Consider the following 24,557-nt stretch of genomic DNA (forward strand, 5'->3'; position numbering starts at 1 on the left):
TTGATTTATGAGATGTGTTAGGGTAGGGGCCAAGATGTCGGAACATTCTTTAAGCAGTTTAGTGGGGATGATGTCGTTATGTGATGTGCTGTCTCGAAGGCTTCTGATGATGTTTTTAGTCGTGTCTATGGTGATTGGGGACAAAAAGAAATTCGGTGGTTGAGTGATGTTCGTGTCGCTATCCTCTTTTTGCTTTGGTTGAGTGAGGTTGGTTGTTGTTTCCTGATGGATTGATTTCCGAATGTTGTCGATTTTGTAGATGAAGAAATCTGATAACTCATTGCAGAATTCTTGAGTATCGTTTCCTGGGGGCTCTAAGCAGGTCGGGTTCATTGACTGAGCAACTATTTTGAAAAGTTCCCGCGGACGGTTTAAGGCGGATGAGATGGTTTCTGAGAAATGTTCTTTTTTGGCTTTGAAGATTGCCTTGTGGTATTTCACAGTGAGTGCTTTGTAGTTAGCATGGTTTTCCTTGGTCGGATTTACACACACATACATACACTCTCACCGGCCACTTTATTACACCTTGCTAGTATCAGGTTGGACCCCCTTTTGCATTCAGAACTGCCTTAACTCTTTGTGGCATAGATTCAACAATGTGTTGAAACATTCCTCAGAGATTTTGGTCCATACTGACATGAGAGCATTACACAGTTTGTCAGGGATGCTATACACAAACATCCAATACGAGTGATCAGATCGTTGGGCTGCACCAAGGAATCAGGGAAAAATGAGTAAATGAAAAAGTATATATATATATATATATATATATATATATATAGTAAATAAGTGCAAGACTCAACAAACCCCAAAACCACCTAACTAACATTATATATATACATACATATGTGTATATATATATATATACACACACATACACATATATACATATATACATACATACACACACACACACACACACACACACACACGCAACAGGGGAACAGAAGCCAGGTATAAGGAAGCAGACTGTAAAGGGAGCAGGTCTCAAGGACAGGATAAACGGAACGGGGTCCAGAACAAGTAGGAACAAAAGCAGGTACAGGCAGGGACAAAGCTAGCAGAGGGAATTCTGAAGTGTTTCAGCGTTGGTTCAGGGCGGGTTTATATAGACCAGCAGGCCCATAACAGGTGTGTTTGATAGCTGGTCTGTAGTCCAGGCAGGGAGACACCCGCTGGTGGCCACCAGAATTACACCCTTTATTGCTGAGCGTAACAGTGCCACCAGCAGGTGAAACCAGTAATGACACCGTTAATGACAGTTCTCCCTCCTTAAGGAGTGGCCTCCAGACGCTCCATTCAGCCCTAGGTTCCACAGTCCAAGTGGGTGCAGAAACACCCTAAAAAGTTTCCCTACTGAGTCTGCAGACTTCTTAGCACTTCCAAGGCCAGAGTCCTTTAGTTCACTGGGGACATGCCACCAGAGTCTGAAACTAGGACACGCACCTTACCACTAGGGTCAGGAAGTTTGGATCTGGAAATGAAAATTAGCAGGGCAACAGGCAAAAACCCATCGGAGGCAGACCACACAGGGGCATTATACATTCAGGCTGGGCAACAAGCAGGATTGAAACAGCGGCAAGCTGGGCATCAGTCAGGGAGACATCAGCGGCAAGCTTGGGCATCAAGAACAGCTTTAGCAGGCACCATGTCATCAGGCTGGGCAAAGGGCTCCTGGTCATCTGGCTGGGCAAAGAGCTCCGGGTCATCTGGCTGGGCAAAGAGCTCAGGATCATCTGGCTGGGCAAAGAGCTCAGGATCATCTGGCTGGGCAAAGGGCTCAGGATCATCTGGCTGGGCAAAGGGCTCAGGATCATCTGGCTGGGCAAAGGGCTCAGGATCATCTGGCTGGGCAAAGGGCTCAGGATCATCTGGCTGGGCAAAGGGCTCAGGATCATCTGGCTGGGCAAAGGGCTCAGGATCATCTGGCTGGGCAAAGGGCTCAGGATCATCTGGCTGGGCAAAGGGCTGAGGATCATCTGGCTGGGCAAAGGGCTCAGGATCATCTGGCTGAGCAAAGGGCTCAGGATCATCTGGCTGGGCAAAGGGCTCCAGGTCATCAAACTGGGCAGCAGACCCCGGGTCATCAGGCTGGGCAACAAGCATAGGCACATCAATTTGGGCAGCAGACAGAGGCACATCAAGCTGGGCAGCAGACAGAGGCACATCAAGCTGGGCAGCAGACAGAGGCACATCAAGCTGGGCAGCAGACAGAGGCACATCAAGCTGGGCAGCAGACAGAGGCACATCAAGCTGGGCAGCAGACAGAGGCACATCAAGCTGGGCAGCAGACAGAGGCACATCAAGCTGGGCAGCAGACAGAGGCACATCAAGCTGGGCAGCAGACAGAGGCACGTCAAGCTGGGCAGCAGACAGAGGCACGTCAAGCTGGGCAGCAGACAGAGGCACATCAAGCTGGGCAGCAGACAGAGGCACATCAAGCTGGGCAGCAGACAGAGGCACTTCAAGCTGGGCAGCAGACAGAGGCACATCAAGCTGGGCAGCGGGCACAGGCACATCGGCTCCGCAGGCTGGATAACGGACACAGGCTCCGCAGGCTGGGATACGGGCACCGGCCCAGCAGGCTGGGATACGGGCACCGGCCCAGCAGGCTGGGATACGGGCACCGGCCCAGCAGGCTGGGATACGGGCACCGGCCCAGCAGGCTGGGATACGGGCACCGGAACTTCAGGCTGGAACATGGGCACCGGAACTTCAGGCTGGAACATGGGCACCGGAACTTCAGGCTGGAGTGGATCAGCTGGTAGGATTGGATACTGGCATGATGGTAAAGGTTGGGAAAAACTTCCACTTCTTTTTGGTTTTAGCCACTGAAGATTTGTATGTGGGTACAGGGCTGTAGGTAGTGGATGCAGCTGGTAGAAGCGAAAAGTGGAAGGATGGTAAAACAGAGGGAGCAGATTTTGAAGGGAGATTTAGTGGAGCTGATGGAGGCAGCCGAGAAGAAGCAAGAGGGTTAAAGGCAGGGTAGGTGCAGCAGGAGGAAACAGGGTACTGGTACTTCATTGGCAGAAGGGTGTATTTGGCGGCAATTGTGGTTGTTGAAGGTAAAGGAGAGGAAGACATCCCAGCAAGCTGGTATCTAGCCACAGAAATGGGTGGTTGGGAGCTGACAGAGGCTGAGTGCAACAAACTTGACTAGGCCTGTAATAGTGATTGCACAAAATCAGGTTTGCACGTTACTCGTCTGACCAGAGACTGCACTGAATCAATACATTCTGCAACCACCTGTTGAGGACAAGCTGAATAATGTTCAAAGAAAAAGGCTGCGTTATCCTCCAATACCCAAACCAAAGATTCTACCTGAGCTGCACTAAATGGGGGTGTATAGTCATCACCTCCCCTAGAGGCATCAGACAGGGCCAACTCAGCACAGATCTGGTTGCACATCTTCAAACAAAAAACTGCGCTGATCAATACAAATATGAGCTAGACAGATGTATTCTAACAACTGTTTCTTAGTGTGTTCACTTCATGTCTGATAACAAAAATCTCTGTCATCTGTTGCCAGGAGCGATAACTACAGAATATCTTCAAAATCCATCTTTAGTAATTAGCAAGTGCTCAAACCCAATTCCCAGGTGGAGCCGATCTGATTGTATGGCTTCAGAATTCTGTCAGGGATGCTATACACAAACATCCAATACAGGTTATCAGATCGGGCTGCAGCAAGGAATCAGGGACAAATGAGTAAGTGAAAAAATATATTTATTTAGGATAAGGACACACGTGCAAACCACAAACAAGTAAATAAGTGCAAGACACAGCAAACCCCAAAACCACCTAACTAACTTTATATATATATACACACACAAAGCAAACAAACAAGGAATAAACAAGGCAGGGACAAAAGCAACAGGGGAACAGAAGCCAGATATAAGGAAGCAGACCGTAAAGGGAGCAGGTCTCAAGGACAGGATACATGGAACGGGGTCCAGGACAAGCAGGAACAAATGCAGGTACAGGCAGGGACAAGGCTAGCAGAGGGAATTCTGAAGCATTTGCGCTTTGGTTCAGGGCGGGTTTATATAGACCAGCAGGCCCATAACAGGTGTGCTTGATAGCTGGTCTGTAGTCCAGGCAGGGAGACACCCGCTGGTGGCCACCAGAATTACACCCTTTATTGCTGAGCGTAACAGTGCCACCAGCAGGTGAAACCAGTAATGACACCGTTCCTGACAGTTACTGAAGATTTGTCATCTTCACATCCATGATGTGAATCTTCCATTCCACCACATCCCAAAGGTGCTCTATTTGGATTGAGATCTGGTGACTGTGGAGGCCATTGGAGTACAGTGACCTCACTGTCATGTTCAAGAAACCAGTGGTGAGATGATTTGATTTTTGTGACATGGTGCATTATCCTGCTGGAAGGAGCCATCAGAAGATGGGGACACTGTAGTCATAAAGGGATGGACATGGTCAGCAACAATACTCAGGTAGGTCGTGGTGTTTAAACAATGCTCAATTGGTACTAAGGGGCCCAAAGTGTGCCAAGAAAGTATCCCCCACACCATTAATCCACCACCACCAGCAGCCTGAACCAGTGACACAAGGCAGGATGGATCCATGCTTTCATGTTGTTTACGCCAAATTCTGACCCTACCATCTGAATATCGCAGCTGAAATTGAGACTCATAAGATCAGGCAATGTCTTTCCAATTTTCTATTGTGCAGTTTTGTTGAACCTGTGCGAATTGTAGCCTCAGTTTCCTGTTCTTAGCTGACAGGAGTGACACCCGGTGTGGTCTTCTGCTGCTGTAGCCCATCTGCTTCAAAGTTTGATGTGTTGTGCGTTCAGAGATGGTATTCTGCATACCTTGGTTGTAACAAGTGGTTATTTGAGTTACTGTTGCCTTTCTATCATCTTGAACCAGTTTGCACATTCTCCTCTGACCTCTGACATCAACAAGGAATTTTTGTCCACAAAACTGCCACTCACTGGATATTTTCTCTTTTTCGGACCATTCTCTGTAAACCCTAGAGATGGTTGCGCATGAAATCCCAGTAGATCAGCAGTTTTTGAAATACTCAGACCAGACCGCCTGGCACCAACAACCTGTTGAACAGGTGTACCTAATAAAGTGGCTGGTGAGTGTGTATGTATATATATATATATATATATATATATATATATATATATATATATATATATATACACATACACATATATACATATATATATATATACATATATATATATATACATATATATATATACATATATACATATATATATATATATATACACACATACATACATATATATATATATATATATATATATATATATATATATACACATACATACACACACACACACACATTTTATATATATATATATATATATATATATATATATATATATATATGCTATACTTTAAAAGAAGGCTTTTAAAATAATAAAACATATTGTCATACTTCAAAAATGAATAAGTTTCCCTTTAAGCCCAGTCCAGCTCTGACACAATCTCTCTAATCACATTATTTAAGCTCTGCAAACAGTTTACATGTAACTCCCTTTCCCCGTGTGCCAGGACTAGGTTCTAATAAGGAGTATGTACAGGAAATGCAGATCTGCCCTAAAACTAAACAAGAGTCCAGCCCAGGATCATACTGCACTGAGCACCGTCAGGAGAGGACAACACTGCTAACATACTTATACACCATCTATGTGTAATAACTCGGAGCATAAGCTGCTGAGATCAGACCAGAGACTATACAGGTAATTTGTCTTCTTGTCTTCTTTACACGTCTTTGAGGGACAGTCCGCCAAAACTCATATTTCAGGTTTTGATGGGTTAAATGAACGTATAACCAAAACATTTTCTTACGTTTTGGACAAATCCCCTGTCAGGGTTTATGATTTCTGTGACCTATTGGGGACATTTCCCTTCAATTCCTGTCCCGGAGGTGTACCAGGAGAGAAAATCTCCCGAAAGTGAGGGGAAACTCCCATCTTAGATAGTTGTCACCAGAACTTGTTCTAATTGCAAGTCAACATTTTTGGATTTCTCCTCACTTACTGTCTCTGGGACAATGGTCACCTCACTAGAACAATTAGAGAGGGTGAATTTCCCCAGCAGGGACAACAATAAAAACACGAGTCAAGAATGACTATTAGTACATTAGGGTGCCTAGGCAGCACATTCATTTTAAATGGGTTGCCTTAACCGGTTCCCGACTGGCGCACACTGATGTACGTCGGCAGAATGGCACGGCTGGGCAAATGGGCGTACCCGTACGTCCCTTTGTATTTGCCGCCATGCCATTGCGTGTGCGCCGCTGGCCGGGAGCTCCGTGAGTCGGGTCGCAGGTCCTGCGGACTCGATCGCCGCGGGGATACCCGCGATCACCTCACGGAGAGGACGAACGGGGAGATGCTAATGTAAACAAGCATCTCCCCATTCTGCCTAGTAACAGTGTCACTGATCTCTGCTCCCTGTTATTGGGAGCAGAGATCAGTGACGTGTCACATGTAGCCACTCCCCCCCACAGTTAGTAACACATCCCTAGGACACACTTAACCCCTCCCTAGCCCGCTAGTGGTTAACCCCTTCACTGCCAGTGTCATTTGCACAGGAATCAGTACATTTGTATAGCACTGATTGCTGTATAAATGACAATGGTCCCAAAAATGTGTCAAAAATGTCCGATGTGTCCGTCACAATGTCGCAGTCACGATAAAAATCGCTGATCGCCGCCATTACTAGTAAAAAAAAAATTAATAATAAAAATGCCATAAAACTATCCCCTATTTTGTAAACGTTATAACTTTTGCGCAAACCAATCAGGAAACAGAAAAACCATCCACCAATGAAATCACCTCCTTCCTTCATACTTTATTGAAAGGACACTGCTTACTGCCAGTTCCGGTTTGCAAACCACCCCTCACTGATGCATTTTACCCTGAAAAGCTTAGTCATAGAGATGAAGTGGTCCTGGGGAGAGATATTTAAAGACGCTGTACACTTAAAAAAAAAGTTGTTGTTTTAACTACGGTAACTCATGTTGTGGCTGCAGTTTCTAGGGTTATAGCGGATCGATCCCTCTATGTCATGTATTCATTCACCTAGGTTGTCCCTATTTACCAAAGTAATAGACAACTTTTTGTTCTGGGTCACGCAGAGTCCAATACATGTATAATCACAAAAAATTATTGCGCTATCTTGAAAAAATCTAAAGACGAAGCAGCTACGTACAAATGTGACAAAAATTCATGAACAGGAAGTGAGTAAAAATGTAGCGCTAGTGAAACCAGTGCAAAAAACTGCAAACAACTGTGTTAAAATGTGAAAAACATATGAATAAAAAATGCAATCAACAAATAAATAAGTCCCAATGAGTGATAAATCTCAAGTGAGTCAGTCCCAAAGGGTGATAAATAAACCACAAGTGAAGAATGGTTTATATAGGGGCCAGGAGCACATCAGACTGAAAATTTCTTAATATAGGGAGTCAGGAACACCAGGTATAATGTTAACAGCAGATATCACAGAAGAAAGTAAATGGGTACTCTTACTGGAACCAGTGGACCTGGATGTCAGTGACACCAGATCAAACGAGCATGAATAGCAGAAATCTCGATGTAGGCAGGAACGATTCGAAGTGTCCTGAAGTAGTCAGCAAAAAGACTGGAACGAGCACCGAGGTCCTCAGGGGTCAGTCCTTCCCAAATGCGCTTACCACAGGAGAGCCGGCCCTTGGGCCAATGATGGCCGGATGGATCGAGCGGGCTCATGGTGAAAATATGTAAAAAAGAAGAAGGCTCCAGATCAAAAACAGATTGGGTATTTATTTTCATAAAAACCAACATACATTAAAATTGTGATCACAGATAAAAAAAGGCAATGTGGAGAGCGAGAAACCAAATCCCTACGCGTTTCGTCCTACTAGGACTTCTAGTGGGGCATTAAAAAAAAAAAACTTTTTTGAGATTTGCAAATTATTGCATTCTGTTTTCATGTAGATTTTACAGAACTTCCCAACTTCTTTGGAATTGGAGTTGGACATTCATATGACATGTGTTGGGCGGCTATTCCAGTTTAGTCCCACCACATGACAAGCAGGGCCAGTGCTAGACTATTTTGCGCCCTAGGCAAGACCAGCTACTTGCACCCCCCACCCCAGCAGGAGTGGGATCGCCAGCGCACGCATGCACACCCCAGACCCGGAAAAAGACATACAGGTGCGTGATTTCACACTAAAGGGTCGCCCTGCTGCAGTATATGTGTGTGGGGCGGTCCCGAAGCAGATATATACAAAAGCAGCAGTCTTTTATTATAATAATAATAATATAATATTATATTTACTGCTGATATATAATATTGGGAATCACACAAGACTGCTGCTTTTGTATATATTATATTTACTGCTGATATATTGTTGGGGAATGGCACACAAGACTGCTGCTCATATAATCTACTGCTGATATCACACACTGGTCCGTCCTCATCTCTTCTCTCATCTTACCTAAGAATCATTATTTTTTCTACTCTCTGTGCTTAGGTGGGTTAAAGTGGTTGTAAACCCTTTTTGTTACAGGTAAGCCTATAATAAGACTTACCTGTAGCTACCCCGGATATCTCCTAAACCTGCATGGTTTAGGAGATATCCCCTATATCTGCATGTGCCAAAGTCATCGGCACATGCGCACGTACGTGCTGTTGCTTCAGTTAGTGTGCTGTTACCGGCAGGTCCCACGCGCATGCACAAGAGTGATACCCAGAAGTAACTCCGGGAACATTGTCGCCGGCCGGAGCGGGGTATGAGGAACGCTGCGGGGGCTTCAATCTAAGGTAAGTGATTCATAATGAGCTAGTATGCTGTACAAAAAAAGACCGACAATTTTGAAAAAAAAAACAATATTTTTTACTTTCTGCTATAAAACATATGCATTAAAAAAATCAAATTTCTTCATAAATTTAGGCCAATATGTATTCTGCTACATATTTTTGGTAAAAAAAAATCTCAATAAGCGTGTATTGATTGGTTTGCGCAAAAGTTATACCATCTACAAACTATAGGATATTTTTATGGAATTTTTTTTTTATTTATTTTTTTCTAGTAACTAGTAGGCGGGACTGTGATATTGTGGCAGACAAACAGTGCAGTAAAGCTACAATTGGGCGGTCATTATGCTGTGCATACTAGCTCATTATGCCTTTGTCTTGCAGGTTTGTTTTTTTTTTGTGTGGGTTTACAACCACTTTAAGTACCTGTATCAAAGTCCCGGGGCCCCTGAGGCCTAATGGTGACCTCCAGAGTCAGGGAGAGCTGACATCCTTCTGTGTAGAGTGGGTGACAAGGCATGGTGAGTGTGATACGAGATGAAATGGTGGGCGCCAGACACTTTTAGAATGCAAAAAGAGATTTACTGCCTCTTGAACAGAACTGGGGGGAGAGAGGGTTAGGGCCAGGACACCCTTAAGCAGATGAAATGATAATTAGCAGACTCCGAGACTTCTATAGAAAGACAGCTATACAGGTGAAGGCCTCTAGCCAGACACCACTTCTGTATAGGCAGGACCGCTGCCTCCTATTGCAGTAGTAACTAACGGCAATTGTATTCAACTATTTTCAACATGAATAGTTCTCTGCTTACTCCACAATCACTCACTGTGGGTCTTCACTCAGTGAACCCCCAGTCTTTCACTAGACTTCGGATCCAATAGCCACTGGATCCCCTGAGCTCTTTCACTGATAGCACTCAGTATCTTCCTCAAGCGTCACCCCCGCTTCCCTGCTTTGTCCCTGGTTTGGCACTCATAGATACACTTCAAGCATCACCCCTTCTGACACATTAGGTCCCTGGCTTCGGCACTCACTGATGCTCCGCAAGCGTCACCTCTGCTGTCCCGCTGGGTCAATGACTTGGCACTTGCTGAGGTTTTTCCCACTTCTTCACCGTCCCTGGCTGATGAAAAGTCTGCTCTGATACTGTCCTCAGCTTACTTACAGTGGTCTCCAATAACAAGGTGGTAGGTCCCTTAGTGATGACAGCTTCCCCTCTACCTCTGACCACAGCTAGTTCCCCGTCCAGCTGAACCGCTACTTCTGGTTGGACTACAAGCCCGCAGTCCCAACCCTGCGCTACTCTCCTGCTTCTGCATAGGCCCTCAGATAGCCTAGCAGCCATATGCCCCCAGGATAGGCCTCAGGCTTCCAGCCTAGCAGCCCAGGGCAGCATAACACACATCCACCCAGACAGCCGTCCCAGGTGGCACAGAACCCTGATGACCTGACTCCACCCAAATACACAGGCTCTCCCAGCAGGCCAAGGGACTTAAAGAAATCCCTGCCAATTGGCTGAGATTGCCCATCCATTCATAATCTGTCCTTGCTATGCCCTTGTCTTATCCAATGTCACCAGTTACCATGCCACTTAGTGACAGAAGAGAGAAGTGCAGCAATTGAAGAATTAGGGGGAAATCAATTGATCCCTAACATTTGGCCAAGGCAGCTATCGCTTGGCAACTAAATTTGATAGCAACCCTGCCTAAACTTCAGGGTGCTACATACCCACAAAGGCTGGATTATAAATTTTGCCAACCAAGGGGACTTTAGTAACTATGTATGTCTGCCACTGCCCAATGTCCTAGTTTTAGCTCGTAACAGTGGAACTATTGTGGAGGGCTGGAGGGTGAATGTTATCTATTTAGTTGCTGGTACCTGCTTGCAGTATGCCTTGGGTTTGCCAATGCCAATGTTTCCCCACAATCCAGTATCCAATATTTGTCCATATTATAAATATCTACATCCCTGATAACATCATTAACGACTAAACGATCGTTGGGACTGATACATACACACGCTACTGTGCATGCGCAATCGCTATCTGAGCATTTACAAGGGATTCATTTGGATTTATGTATCTATCTTCCTGCATTCTACTAATCTGATGTAAGCGCATTACTTTTTATTAAATTCGAAGCTGATACAGAATCACACTAAGTTGTTCCATATATACTTTAGCTAGCTGATCTACTGATGGTTTTTGCCACTACTTCCTGGTCTGTTGAGAGCCTTTTGGTTTACCAATTAAGGACACCTGAGAGAGCACCTGGGCTTTGCTTCAGTGGATCAGAGATCCAGTTAAGCGCCGTATGACCTCCCTGAGTAAGGGGGCCGCAGGCTTTCTGGTAAGCCTACATTTTTACTTTGGTAATGGGTGTTTGATCATCATTAAATGGACTTTACACATGGACTTTAGTCCCATATGATTTTTTGCAGAGATCTGTACCCTTTTTATATATTGCACTGTATTTATATTTGAAATTCATCTCTAGCTGAATTTTAGGTTTTGCACAATTAATGGCACTTATTGCACTTTAATTAGTACATGTTTTGTTTTATTTTTTGCATATTTATTTTTTTATGTAATATTTTGCTATTGATTCCCTATATTGTTCATACACTATTGATTGCACTTTAGTCATCTTTGCACCTGTTTTGCATTGTGTTATATATTGCAAGTATATTTTAGCATTGCACTTCTTATTTATATAAATAGCTACATACATGCCATAATACTGACTAAAGGGAATTCTGAATATGACTGCACACTGTAAACTGTCTGTCTACAGGCAGCAATGCTTTTTACACGCTATACTGTACCTTCTCACTAGGGTTGCCACCTCATCCCTTTAAAAGTGAACACATATGAATTACACAGGTTCTGAGGCTGAATAATGCAGATAAGGCACCAAGTGAGTTTAATTACCACCTTAATCAGCCACAGACCCTGTGTAATTTATATGTGTTCGGGTTTAAAGGGATGGGGTGGCAACCCTACTTCTCACCTCCAGCCTCCACACCATGTAGGACAGCCAGGGACTTCGCTGGCTCCTCTGCTGTGGGTGGGACTGGAGGAGGGAATGACGTCATGTTGAGGCGGGCGGCATGTCGCACTCGCGCTCAGCACCTCATTGGTTGGCACGGTCGGCACGGTCTGGCGGGCGGTTGCGTCAGCCAATCCAATTCATGCACAGACAACGCTGACTGCAGAGATGACTGTGTTCGTGTGTAAGGCCTGCATACTGCACAGCAATGCACAGTGAGTGACACGCAGTCAGCACAGCACTGTTCCGGCGGAGCCACAGCTGCCGCCAGGCCTGGCGAACTACATGATGATCCATTCATCAATTCCGGCCTGCACGCTCCCTACTAGGCTAGGCAGCAGTGTGCCCCTAGGCAGCTGCCTAGTTCGCACAGCAGGAGCGCCAACCCTGATGACAAGGGAAATGCCTTGTCTCTGGTTTGCCCAGTTCACAGCACTGCATATCAGTGGTGTGTGCGGAAAAAAAGTACTGCATGTAGTAATTTTTTTTTCAGCACAGTGCGAGGCAATCCACAGCCTCGTACTGCAGGGCAGCCAGTTGAGCTTTATGAAATGTCTGTGTGACATTTCAATAAAGTTTGTTTTGGAAAAAAAAAAAAGGGAACAATCTAAACTGCGCTGATACCGCACAGTATGTTGTAACGCAGCAGCTGGGGAGAAAGGACCCTTGGATGACAAGGCACTGGCAGGGGGTGTACACATGGTGCAGCCGGGATGCTTTGCTTTGTGACTGCAGCAAGAATTATACTCCCAGATGCATTTGGCAAGCACTACTGCTCACAGAACACAACCCATTCAAATAATAGGGTCCGTGCTGCAACTTCCCCACAACCATGTGCAATGCAGGGGGCTAAAACAGATGATGAGGAGGCGACATATCATCCTCCGCACCCCCCCCCCCCCACTGCCTTCCTAGGTTCTCCCATCCCACCAGGAGACCCGAGCCACCGGCTGGCCAGACAGCCAAGCAAAGCCAGGATCAGCTTTGCTTGGCTGTTCGTAACAGTAGACCGGAAGCAATAACATGACATCACTTTCGGTTTACTCGGGAACCACCGGCGCCGGTTTTAAAAGATTCTTGGTGTTTTTGAATGCTTTTAAGTGCAGGGGAGGGATATGGTGTTTTAAAGACCCCAGATCTCTGCATAAAGAGGACCTTTCACTGCCTATTGCTGTCACAAGGATGTTTACATTCCTTATGACAGCAATAAAAGTGATGACAGAAAAAAATTAAACCAACAGTGTAAAAAAAAATTCAAATGAATTAATCATAAAATTTAAAGTGCCCCCATCCTCCCACGCAAAGGCGCGTGTCGGTACCGCACGCATGCAAACAGCAGTTATTCCACACATGTGAGATATCACCGCAAACGTCAGATCATGGGCAGTAATTCTAGCACTAGCCCTCCTCTGTAAATCTAAAGTGGTGACCTGTAAAGGCTTTTAAAGTGGCACCTATGGATAGTAAAATCGACGTCGTTTGTCGCCCTTGCACGGGCGTGCACAAATTTAAAGTGGCTGGGATGGGACAGATTTAGATGGGGGGGGTGCCTGTTTTTAGTCTTGCCTAGGGCAACAAAAAAAAAACAAAATACACCACTAGCTCAGGGGCGCCCATATGATAAGAAGGCCCTGCCCAGGAATTGTGGGATATGAAGTTTCTTCACAGGAAGTGTCAATTCTTAGACTACAGACAGGGGTCATGCATTAACTTGTGCAGTGATATGCCAAACGCCTCATGTTTGAACACGAGCAGAAACTTCTGACACCGAAATTTACTCTACCTTAGGATGTGTGTACAGAGCAACAAATAACACCATGAAACTACATACAAATGCACGTGTTACGCAGGTGAAAAACACAAGGTGCAGGTAGGAATGTTTATAATGCCTTTAAAAGCAGCCTTCAACAAACATGACTTTTTTCCTAAAGGGACACATAGCAAATATATGTATGAATGACTGTAAGTACATAATTATTCTTGCTCTGAGGCTATGGATTCCATGTAAGGACCACATCAATATGGAAAACAAATAATGATGCCTACATGGAATCCATAGCTGTAGAGCAAGAATAATTATGTACTTACAGTCATGCATATATTTGGTATTTATCCCCTTAAGAAAAGTCATGTGTGTTGATTAACCACTGACTGATTAACCTCCCCAAAAAGTTTTCTGAAAGTAGAGACCCTGGAGAATAAAATGGTGGTAATTGCAATTTTTAATGCTGCACAATATTTGAGCAGCTAGCTATCAAACTGCATATTTTCAGGAAAAATACACTAGACCTGGGTTCACACTGCTGCGGTGCGAGACACCGCATGTAACATTCCTGTGCAAAATACATGCGGTGTCTCTGGGGTGCGATTTGAGCCATGGATTTGTATGGCTAAAATTTCACCCATGTGATTTAGATGCGGTGCCGAATCCGCACTGAATTCTCTGTGAATTTGCATCAAATATAGTGTGAACCTGCCAACAGGAAAGAGGGGGGCACTTTGAGAGCCCCATAAAACGCTCTAGAGCTACCTGGATCAATTTATCTGAAAGCCCTTCGCCGGCTGTTAAAGCTCGTGCCAAGCTCATGGATGCGGCAGCAGCCGAGAGTTTGCTTTAATCACGTGCCATTTATAAATGTACCTTCAGCCCAGGTTCACACTGAGCTGCGGGAATGAAGCCATATAAGTTCAGCTGAACTAGCACGATTTCACTCCCTCATGTCAGTCCCGATTTCGGCTGCAATTTCAGAGACATCTGTGCAGGTTTCTGCACAGATGTCAATGTAAATTGCAGCCGAAATCACAAAAAGTAGTACAGAAACTACTTTTTGAAATTGGTGTAGCGTCGCACCGATTAGGAAAGTGCCATTGACGGCAATTGCCACCGATTTGACATGTCAAATCACATGTGAAAACGCTCCAGTGTGAACCAGGGCTCATAGATAAGTGGTTAAAGTTGGTATTTAAATATCTTTTCCCCGGACCACCTTCATCTCTATGACTAAACCTGTAAGTTTGAAATGTGTCAGAGAAGGGCGGTTTCCAGGCAGGGACTGGCAACAAGTAGTGTCCATTCAATAACATTTGGCAGAAAGATGTTATGTCATTGGTGTGCGGCTTCTCTGTTTCATGGAAAACAGCTTTTTTATTTATTAAAGGACTTGTCTCTTTATTTTTGTTTACTTTGCCCATTTTTCTGGTAAATGAGTATATACCTCATATAATATGGGGTATATACTCATACCCCATACTCATTCACATGGGGGGGTCGGAATCTGGGGGCCCCCCTTGGTAAAGGGGCTTACAGATACTGATAAGTCACTCCCGCATCCCCACAACCACTGGGCCAGGGTTGTGGGGCTATGGCGAAGAGGCCCTTGTCTTCATAAATATGGGGACAAGGTGCCTTGAGGGGGGGTAATACCCCTCAAAGCACCCACCCCCCCCTTGTTGAGGACATGTGGCCTGGTATGGTGGGCATTCGCTCCCCCCCTTCTTTCCTGGCCTACCGGGCTGCATGCTCGCATAAGGGTCTGGTATGGATTTTGGGGTGAACCCGTACCATTTTTTTATTTTTTTCATTTTGGCATGGGGTTCCCGTACAAATTCATACCAGACCCAAATGGCCTGGTATGGATTGGGTGGGACCCCCATGCTGTTTTGTTTTTAATTTATTTATTACGGCTCTTCCTTTGTTTACATTCTGCTGTCAGAGGGGAATCCCGCTGACAGCAGATGAGTTGTAGTTGTTAAGGATACGGTAGCTACCAGCGTTAAAATACTGCAAGTTTCCACTACTATTTTAGTAGCAATTTTTAATCAGTTACAAAAAAAATTTAGAAAAACGCTATGAGGTATTTTACCGCTGATCTTAAAGCAGTAGATAGTGCTTCGTGAATAGAGCCCATTGTCTAAATACCAGAGACATGTATTCTCACTTTTTTTTTTAAACCTAGTATATTGAAACAGAATTTCACATAAAAATTATACTTGTCAAGTCAATGACGTTTATTCTTACTTGATTCTTGGTGTGTTTGTGTATTTCCTCCAGATTTGTGCAGTAATCCGGTGTGAAACTTTCCCTCTGTGCAGGATCTTCCTGTAATAAAGACCAGTCACTGCTGCTCTCTTTCCTTGTGCAGGGTGGCTGGTCTTGTCTCCTCCCCCTCCTGTAGTTTTTGCAAGCAGCCTGTAGTTGATGGAACTGCTGGGGTCTCTCACAGCTCTGCTCTCTACAACAGGCTATGTACAGCACAGTGATGATGTCACTACTACTTTTACCAGGTAATATCTGGATTTGGTGCACACAAGGTTGTTGACTTATATCATTTGTGTTGATGAGGAATATATTGAAAGTTTTTGTGTCTGGAGTTCAGCTTTAAGCCAGCCAAACATGTCACACTTTGCATGTTCAGTCTCAGTTGTTGGTATGCATAATCATATTGTAACAATTGTATGTCAACCACACATTGTCCTCTCTCCTCCCCCAGGAACTTTGTTACCACTTATCCTCCCACATCTTGATTTTCTTGTTTTTCCACCTGACTTTAGGAAGAAAAAAGAAATACTAGACTGCAGACATGTCTGACGGGAATGCCATAATGGTGAGTTACAGTCGTCCATTAGTCGCAGGTTTACCTTCTATGAATTGCTCTTTGCTTCTTTTTTTTGCAGTCAAGCTAAGAACCCCATTGGACAGTAGGCCCAGCAAGGTGTTAGATGTACATTTATCTGCGCAGAGACAGTTATTTGAAAGTTAACAGTTTGCAAACGTGTATTCCCCATCTCCAGCTGACCACGGTCAATGTCAATCGGGACACAGTGACCGCACGGATACAGCCGATGCTCCCAAATCTTTGTGGGTGCGGGTCTCCATTCTCGTATTGTATGCAATCAGGGACACACACCTATATGGACAGACATGCAGATTGGGAGCATCGGCTGTGTCCGTGTAGTCACTGCTTCTCAATTGACCTCAATGGGACTGCCTGCACAGGGATGCAAGGAACACCTGTGCATTCCCATGCTGGTACACACAGCCCTCACACAGGTGTACACTGTAGTATGCCATGTGTGAACAAGGCCTTAAAGCGGAGTTCCCGCCTGGGGAAAAAAAAAATTAAAGTCAGCAGCTACAAATTCTGTAGCTGCTGACTTTTAATATAAGGTCACTTACCTGTCCAGGGAGCCTGCAATGTTTGCACCCGAAGCTGAGAAGTCCATCGGCTCCGGGTGCAGGCGACTGCATCCTTACTAAGTGAAACAGGAGGTGAAGCCTTGCGGCTTCACAGCTTGTTTCGAACTGCGCATGCGCGTTTCTGAATGGTCCAGTTGTCTTATAGGACCTGTGTGTGTCTCCCAGAAGGCAGCAAGGGAAATAAGGGGGGCTGCAATTGACGAAGGTCACAGCGGTGCCCTTACATGGAAGTGGGAGCAGTTACCTGCCCCCCCCCCTCGCCAAAAGGCACCGGGGGAGGGAGTAGATAAGCGGAGCTTACACTTTTGGGTGGAACTCTGCTTTAAGATCATACCTGGAGATCAGCTTTCAGCCCTCGTTCACACTGAAGGCGGGTTTAAAATCGTACGAGTTCAGCTGAACTCGCACATTTTCAAACCTTCCTTTCAGTGCGAGTGCGGAGGCGATTTGAAAAACATCTGTGCAGGTTCTCATGCATAGATGTCTATTTAAATCGCCCCCAAAGTCACCAAAAATAGTGCAGGAACTACTTTTGGAAATCGGTGCGACGCTGCAAAGTCTGCGCTGCACTGATTTGGACAGTGCCTTTGCCGGCAACAGACTGCAATTTGGCATGCCTAATTGCTCTGATGTGAACGGGGACTAAGCCTTGGTTCACAGAAATTGGTTCACAGCAGCAATTGCCGGCAATGGTAGCGTCCAAATCAGTGCGACGCCACATTTGCGGCATCGCACAGGTTCCCAAAAGTAGTTTCTGTACTACTTTTGGCAATTTTGGGGTGCGATTTCCATTGACATCTGTGCAGAAACCCACACAGATGTCTCTGAAATTGCCCCCTGTAGTCTAGACTGACATGCGGGAATGAAATCGTGCAAGTTCAGCTGAACCTGGGCTAAAAGGAGAGGCCAAATCCCACATATCTTTATATGACTTTATTTGACTGTTCGTACAAAGTCCCTGTGCTAATGAAGGCCTCTTGAGCCACCTCCCTAGGGAAAGAGAGCATTGACTGATGGGGGGCATGGCTAGGTGCCTGGACAAGGTGAACAATTGGTTAAAATATGGGGGATAGGATGGGCCTGAGCTCAGGGAACGTGTGCCCCCAGGGAATTCTGGGTCTTTCGGAGAAGTTATTGGAAGAGCTGCCCACCCTCCCCCCCCACGTTTCCTTTGTTAAACCCCATACACACTATCAGATTTTCTGCTGATTTTTTTTCCTTAAGATTTACCAAAACCATATAATATGAGGTCAAACCTTAAGCCCGGGTTCACACCTATGCGAATTAGATGCGGCTTACACCGCATCTAATTCGCAGGACATTTTAAAATACATTCATATGAATGTATCTGGTTCACATATGTGCGTTGCATTCGCGCTGCGCATTGCACAAAAAACGCGTGCGTTTTTTGGGCATTGCGGTGCGAACTACAAGCCTATTATCTCCTATGGGAACGCATCTGATTCGCAGATGCATTGCGTTCTGAACAAGGATTTTCTCTTTCTCCTCACTACACCTCCCCCTCTCCCTGCTCTCTGATACTGAGCAAAAACGCAATTAATCCGTTGAACAGGAGATTGTTATCTCCCCAGTGAAACCTGAGCTTCAATTCGCACCGCACAAGTGTGAAACAGGGCTAAGAGTTTCAATCTGTATGCTGTATGCAATCAGACAGGCCCTTGCATTACATGGTTTTGGTAAATCTGAAGACAAAAATCAGCAGAAAATCTGATAGTGTGTATGGGGCTTTATGGTATGTCACAGCTTGCTGCGGATTTCTTGACCTTGCCAGAAGTTAATGTTGCTGTAATGGGCTATGCCCTTGATGGATAATTGGAAGTAGGCTGTCTGTCCAGCACTTATGGTAAGGACAGGCCTCTACTTCCCTCTTTTGGTTTAGTGCTCACAGTACGACTGTGACTGGCACTAGTTAAATATGTTTACATGTTATGTGTTGGAGTTAATAAAGCTGTGGCCTTGCCCTTTCCAACCTAATGGTTGTAAGTGTCTTATTTAATGGGTTAAAGGGCAAGGGTGGTGGGGGATTTGATCCCATGGTGTTACGTTAATTGGGACCTAGGCCCATTGCGCCTCAGCAGTCATGTATCTTCATAATGTCAAATTTGGCCATTACCATTTTCATCATCCTGTAATTGTCCTATTCTATAAACAGGAAATAAATTAATTGAATCATGATTGCCCAAGAAATGCTTTCAATATCAATGGGTCTTAATTTCTAAGATCTTCAATGAATTTCAGGTGTGTTGTAGACTGGAGGCTGTTATATGAACCTTCCTGTGCAACAGAGCCAAGGCAACCAATAGCATCAGGCATACTTATACAGTGTAAGGGAACTGCAAACAAAACACACAATTTACAAAAGCTAGCCATACACTAATAGATTTTTGAATGAAAATTGTCAGTACAGTCGACAGGTTGATGAATGTCTTTGGAAAGTACTGCAAAATATCATTTTGATTTTGAACAAATGGATGTTGCCAAATGAAAGCCATACACTTATGCCGCGTACACACGATCGGACTTTACGGAATACTTGGTCCGGCGTACCGGATTTCGTCGGACAATTGGATCGTCTGTGGGCTCCAGCGGACTTTGTTTTCTCAAAAGTTTGACGGACTTAGATTTGAAACATGTCTGCTCGTCTGTATGCTAGTCGTCCGGACAATAACCGACGCTAGGGCAGCTATTGGCTACTGGCTATGAACTTCCTAGTTTTAGTCCGGTCATACGTCATCACGTACGAATCCGTCGGACTTTGGTTGATCATGTGTAGGCAAGTCCGTTCATTTGGAAAGTCCGTCGTAAAGTCCGCCAGGCAAAGTATGCCGTAAAGTCCGGTCGTGTGTACGCGGCATTAGAAATTTTTCCGAGAAACCTTTTCCATCCTGCTCCTTCAATTTTGTCATCCCTGTGGCCAAAAAAATGTGACTTTGATCCTACTAACAATTAGAAAATCGAAAGGAACACTGCCAGCATGGTGTCAGCAGTCTCCGACAATCCTCTGTAGCACTACCTATAGTGAATATTATGTGTGGCCCCCTGGGGATGTCAGGGGCCACAGCTGAGACCCCCTATATCTAGTAAGTTTGCCATCAATGCTCTCAATTCTGAAGAAGGAGCTGGATTGGTTCAAAACATTGTGTGGTGTATTGCTGAATTAGGGCCTAGATTCAAATTGGATGGATTGTTTCCTTCCATCCTCATATTATATAGTTTTGGTAAAGCTGTACGTCAGCCATACATGTAGCAATTGGTGATCGATTTAGGTGCCAGCAATCACGAAACAAGCGGTTCATCAAAGCACAGACTGTATTGTTCTGCACTTTGTGATTGACTGAAAATATCAACTGAAAATGCGAGCTATCAGAGATCTGTACAATCGATCATATAAATCTGTATTCTGATTGGTTCTTTACCTGCATGCAGATTTTTTTTTGCCTGTCCAGAAGCAATCAGGAAATGTCTTAATAATGCTTATTTGGTTTATAATTTGAATTAAATGTGTTCAGTTTAGCTGCATTGAATGATCTATGTATGTCCATCATAAGATCTATGACTGATAGATAATATTTTCAGTCCATCTCACAGTCCAGAAGAATACCATGTGTGTTGATGCATTTGATATTTTATTCAGTGATTAATCGATTGTTTGCAAGTGCTCACTTGTCGATTGATCACAGATCACTATATGATTGTACAATCAGGTTGTGATGCGTATGGTAACCCCCTGAGCTGGGCATACACTATACAATTTAATTGGACAATCTGCACAATTTCTTTTAAATTTACCTAAACTATATAGTATGCGGTCAAAACGAATCAATCTATTCAGTTTGTATCATATTGGGCAGTCCCTTGCACTACATAATTAATTATAGATCTAAAGGAGCTTTAGATAAAGGTATTTTTGCTTTTCAAACTTGGTGACCTATAATATTAAAATATATTGGCCTCCAATGTCATTGTCAGTGTGCATTTATCTGACAGAAGGAAGTTGAGCTGGCAGACATGGAAAAGAAGAGACTCCCCAGAAGGATAATCCATTTTGCCAGTGGAGAAGTGATAGAAGAGTACAGCACAGAGGAAGAAGAGGAGGAGGAGGAAGATCAGAGGATCGACTTTCGGAATGTGGACACGGTATGGATATCATTCTGACTCAGCCTGCTTAGTGCTGTCCTGTAAGTCTGATGGACAGAAGACGCAAACTGACCAAGCTACAATGAATCATGGATCTGTGTGTTGCTGAATCTGTCCCACGCTGACTCTAATATTGAGAACTGAGCGATCACATGACCGCTGATCACTCAGCTCTCAGCCTGCTCCAAGTGGAGAGTGGTGACTGTCAGTCACCGCTCTCCATTCTGCTCCTCCAGAGCACACTGCAGCACCAGCTCAGGAGGGGAGGTTGGTACAGCTGGCTTTCGCTCTTAGTCATGTGCTGAAAGGTGGAGCCAGCTGTCAATTAGGCAGCAGGGTGGACCCCAACGATATTGTCAGGATCCTTCCTGAATCTGGTACGGCTCTGCTAATAGTGAGGAACATCCGCTATAAGCTGACTCTTGGTCACAGCAGAAAAAAGTAAGTGTACTCCTGTAGCCCACAAGAGAAGTAAGGCCAAAAAAGCTTTGGCCATACTTCTATTTTACTACAGCAGTTTTTGTTTTTCTGCCCCCCCCCCGTAACAGTTGTATTACCTGGTGATCGGCCAGTTAGTCTTTTATTTTTCAAATTTCTTTACAGACCAAGCTGTCCAGCAAAAGTGGTGGTTAGAAGGTTGAAACAAACCATTTACCACCGACAGGAGTGCTTACAATTGTCGGCTTTTGTTTATATAGTTAAAATGTAAAAAAAAAAAAAAAAAAGAAATAGTCCATCTAACACCATCCTCTACACAGGTTGACAATGCTACTGTCCAAAGGTTGCTACACCGTCCTCCAGAGATATAGTGAAGGAGTGAGTGTAGATTCCCTATGACGGGAAGTGTGTTAATGGCCGGATCACCAGGTGGGAAAAAAAAAAGGAAATGCAGCCACCACATCTAAAGATTAGTAAATTGCAATATATTACATTTGTATGTTTAGGTTTAGATACACTTTGATTTCCAGCATCTACCAAATATCACATGGACCAAACTTTTAATGTGTGTCCTCCCTTAAAATGTACTATAGTTTCTCTGCCTAATGTTTACACCGGCGTCTGGTTAGACCCAGCAGTACAGATGGACAACGCTCCACCTGCGTGGAATTCTGGGAACTCTTATTTCAGGTAGTAACAATTTTCTTGTTATGTTTTTCGGCAGACGCAGATGAGCTGGATCACATACATACAGTTCTGGATAATTCGGGTTGCCACCACCGCCTTTTATAGTGAGTAATTAAATTGGTAAAGTTTTGCCACCTTTGGAACCATTTCACAAGTTTTTAAATGTAAATTAAAGCTGAACTCCAGACAGATAGGCAAGACTTCCATTAATGCAGCTCTATATTAAATAAAACATGTGTAAATGTATTTTTTTTTCAATTCATGTAGCGTAAGTACCTGATTTTGACTTTGTATCAGACTGGAAGAGGGAGAATAAGTCAAGTCGGGCGCACTGCAGTGGTCATGTGATAAAAAGCAACATGCTGACAGGAGAGAGTAAAAGGACAGAAAGATGAGTTAAACAGTCTTCTGCTTCTCTTTTTACTTTCCAATCACAGGATGGGGGATGAAACAAGACCTGTAAATTTTTACGAACTGCAGCAAGAAAAAAACAGGTCTCCTGCTTTGCCAGACGAGGGTGTGCTGTGTGGCATAGCTGTGTAAATCTCAGTACTGGGTTGACTAAAACACAAATACTTTGGAAAAACAGATCTTGTATAGGCGTTTCTTCTGAGCATTTAGCAGTTCAGCTTTAGGAGATCACATAAACTCACTATAATTGGCAATTACATAGTGCCCACGTGACCCATTCCACTAATAGGTAATTTGACTTTTTCAACTGCTGCCTGTTATAGTGAGGAACTCTTGCTGAACTTTGCTCCTTCTATTTGGTAGAATGTCAAAATGGTTATTCCTAATGTTTGGTGTACTTTATATTTCCGGCTATGAAATGGATATGGCAAGCTCTTCTTGCTGTTGACTGTAAGGCCAACTCCACGCAGACCTCAAAAGCAGCATGTGGTGTAATTACCAAAAACGGCCTATAAATCCAGAGGCCAGCATACTGAACCACATATCTCAATAAAAACAAGGCGCTTATTGAAGTGATTAGTTCACTGTGATCTAAGAGGAATGGTACTGGCAGCATACGATAGGCTTACTTGCCTGGGTTCCTGTTTCTGTCCCTTGAAGGACCCATTTCTGGTCAAATTAAAGATGTAAAATAATTTTTTGATTGACTGTAAAAGGAGAGGATTTAAATTGCCACAATCGAACCCATCAAAAAAATCTAATTGCTTTTTAAAATGCTGACATAGGGTTTTTTTTTTTTTTATGTAGTGAGTTTGCCCATTCAATAAACTATATTGAAGCTGTTAGTTTATTTCCAATTTCAGCTTCACAGTAAAGCCTAGTACACACAGACCAAATATGGGACGGCATCGGCTAGTTCAATAACCTGTGTATACGGCAGCCAGTCTGAAGGGGTATGACCGAAAAAGGTCTGCCGATAGGCTCCCGATCAGCCCGCTGACCGGAGAATTCTGGTGGGGGAAGGTGTCCCCCTGCCAGAACACAATAGCTCAAGCCCGCTGGGTTGAACGAAAGAAAACTACTAGTGTGTACTAGGCTTTTCTGTTTTCTGCTTATTGATCAAACCTGTGGGGTGTAGATTTCATTGTTTCTGGCAATTGTTGGCGATTGTATTTGAGATTCTTGGTGGATGGAAAGTGGTTGCCTTGTGTATGGACATCTTTTTATTTTTAAGAAGAGCGATGGTGTCACAAATATTTAAAACAATGGACCTATGGACTTGGCACTCTTATGTATTTAGCCACCTGGGTCATCTATGGGTTCACAGTATATCTAACCTAAAAAACAAAAATGTGACATATTATAGCTTCCAATCCTTAAAAGTGGTGGCTGCATTTATTTTTGTTTTTTTTTCACTTGGTGATCTGACCAGCAATACATTTCTTGTATTAGGCTCCATTCACACTTGTACGACTCCAAAATTGCACCAACTTTGGTGTGCAACTTTGACGCAACTTTCGATGGGTGCAACTTGGATACGACTTGGCTTTGCATAAGAAGTTGCAAAAGTGTGAATGGAGCCTTCAGGTTTCGTCATTCTGGATAGAGGAGACACCTTGGACAGCAGCATTGTGTGTTTTTTTTTTTTTTTTTTGTTTTGTTTTTTGTTTTTTAAAATAATTTTCTATTATTATTAGACGTCAAAAGTTACATACAATATCAATCCAATACATAACTATGTAGAAGTACAAATATACGAAGGAAGCAATATTCACCTCCTAACAAAAATAAATAATAATAGTTAC

General features: G+C 44.0%; 1 protein-coding gene across 1 annotated transcript in view; it reads left to right on the plus strand.

Annotated features, from left to right (window-relative positions):
• The first annotated feature begins 5,543 nt into the window (after nucleotides 1-5,543).
• LOC141140811 (protein FAM177B-like) overlaps nucleotides 5,544-24,557 on the plus strand; it is a 44,439-nt gene continuing 25,425 nt past the window's right edge. Inside the window, exons 1-4 of the mRNA XM_073628315.1 lie at nucleotides 5,544-5,746; nucleotides 16,413-16,465; nucleotides 21,067-21,216; nucleotides 22,379-22,445. Coding sequence (XP_073484416.1) covers nucleotides 16,442-16,465; nucleotides 21,067-21,216; nucleotides 22,379-22,445 — 241 coding nt within the window. The 5' untranslated portion in view covers nucleotides 5,544-5,746; nucleotides 16,413-16,441. The remainder of the gene's footprint in view (nucleotides 5,747-16,412; nucleotides 16,466-21,066; nucleotides 21,217-22,378; nucleotides 22,446-24,557) is intronic.

This window comes from Aquarana catesbeiana, linkage group LG04, assembly GCF_042186555.1.
Source record: "Aquarana catesbeiana isolate 2022-GZ linkage group LG04, ASM4218655v1, whole genome shotgun sequence".
Lineage (NCBI taxonomy): Eukaryota > Metazoa > Chordata > Amphibia > Anura > Ranidae > Aquarana > Aquarana catesbeiana.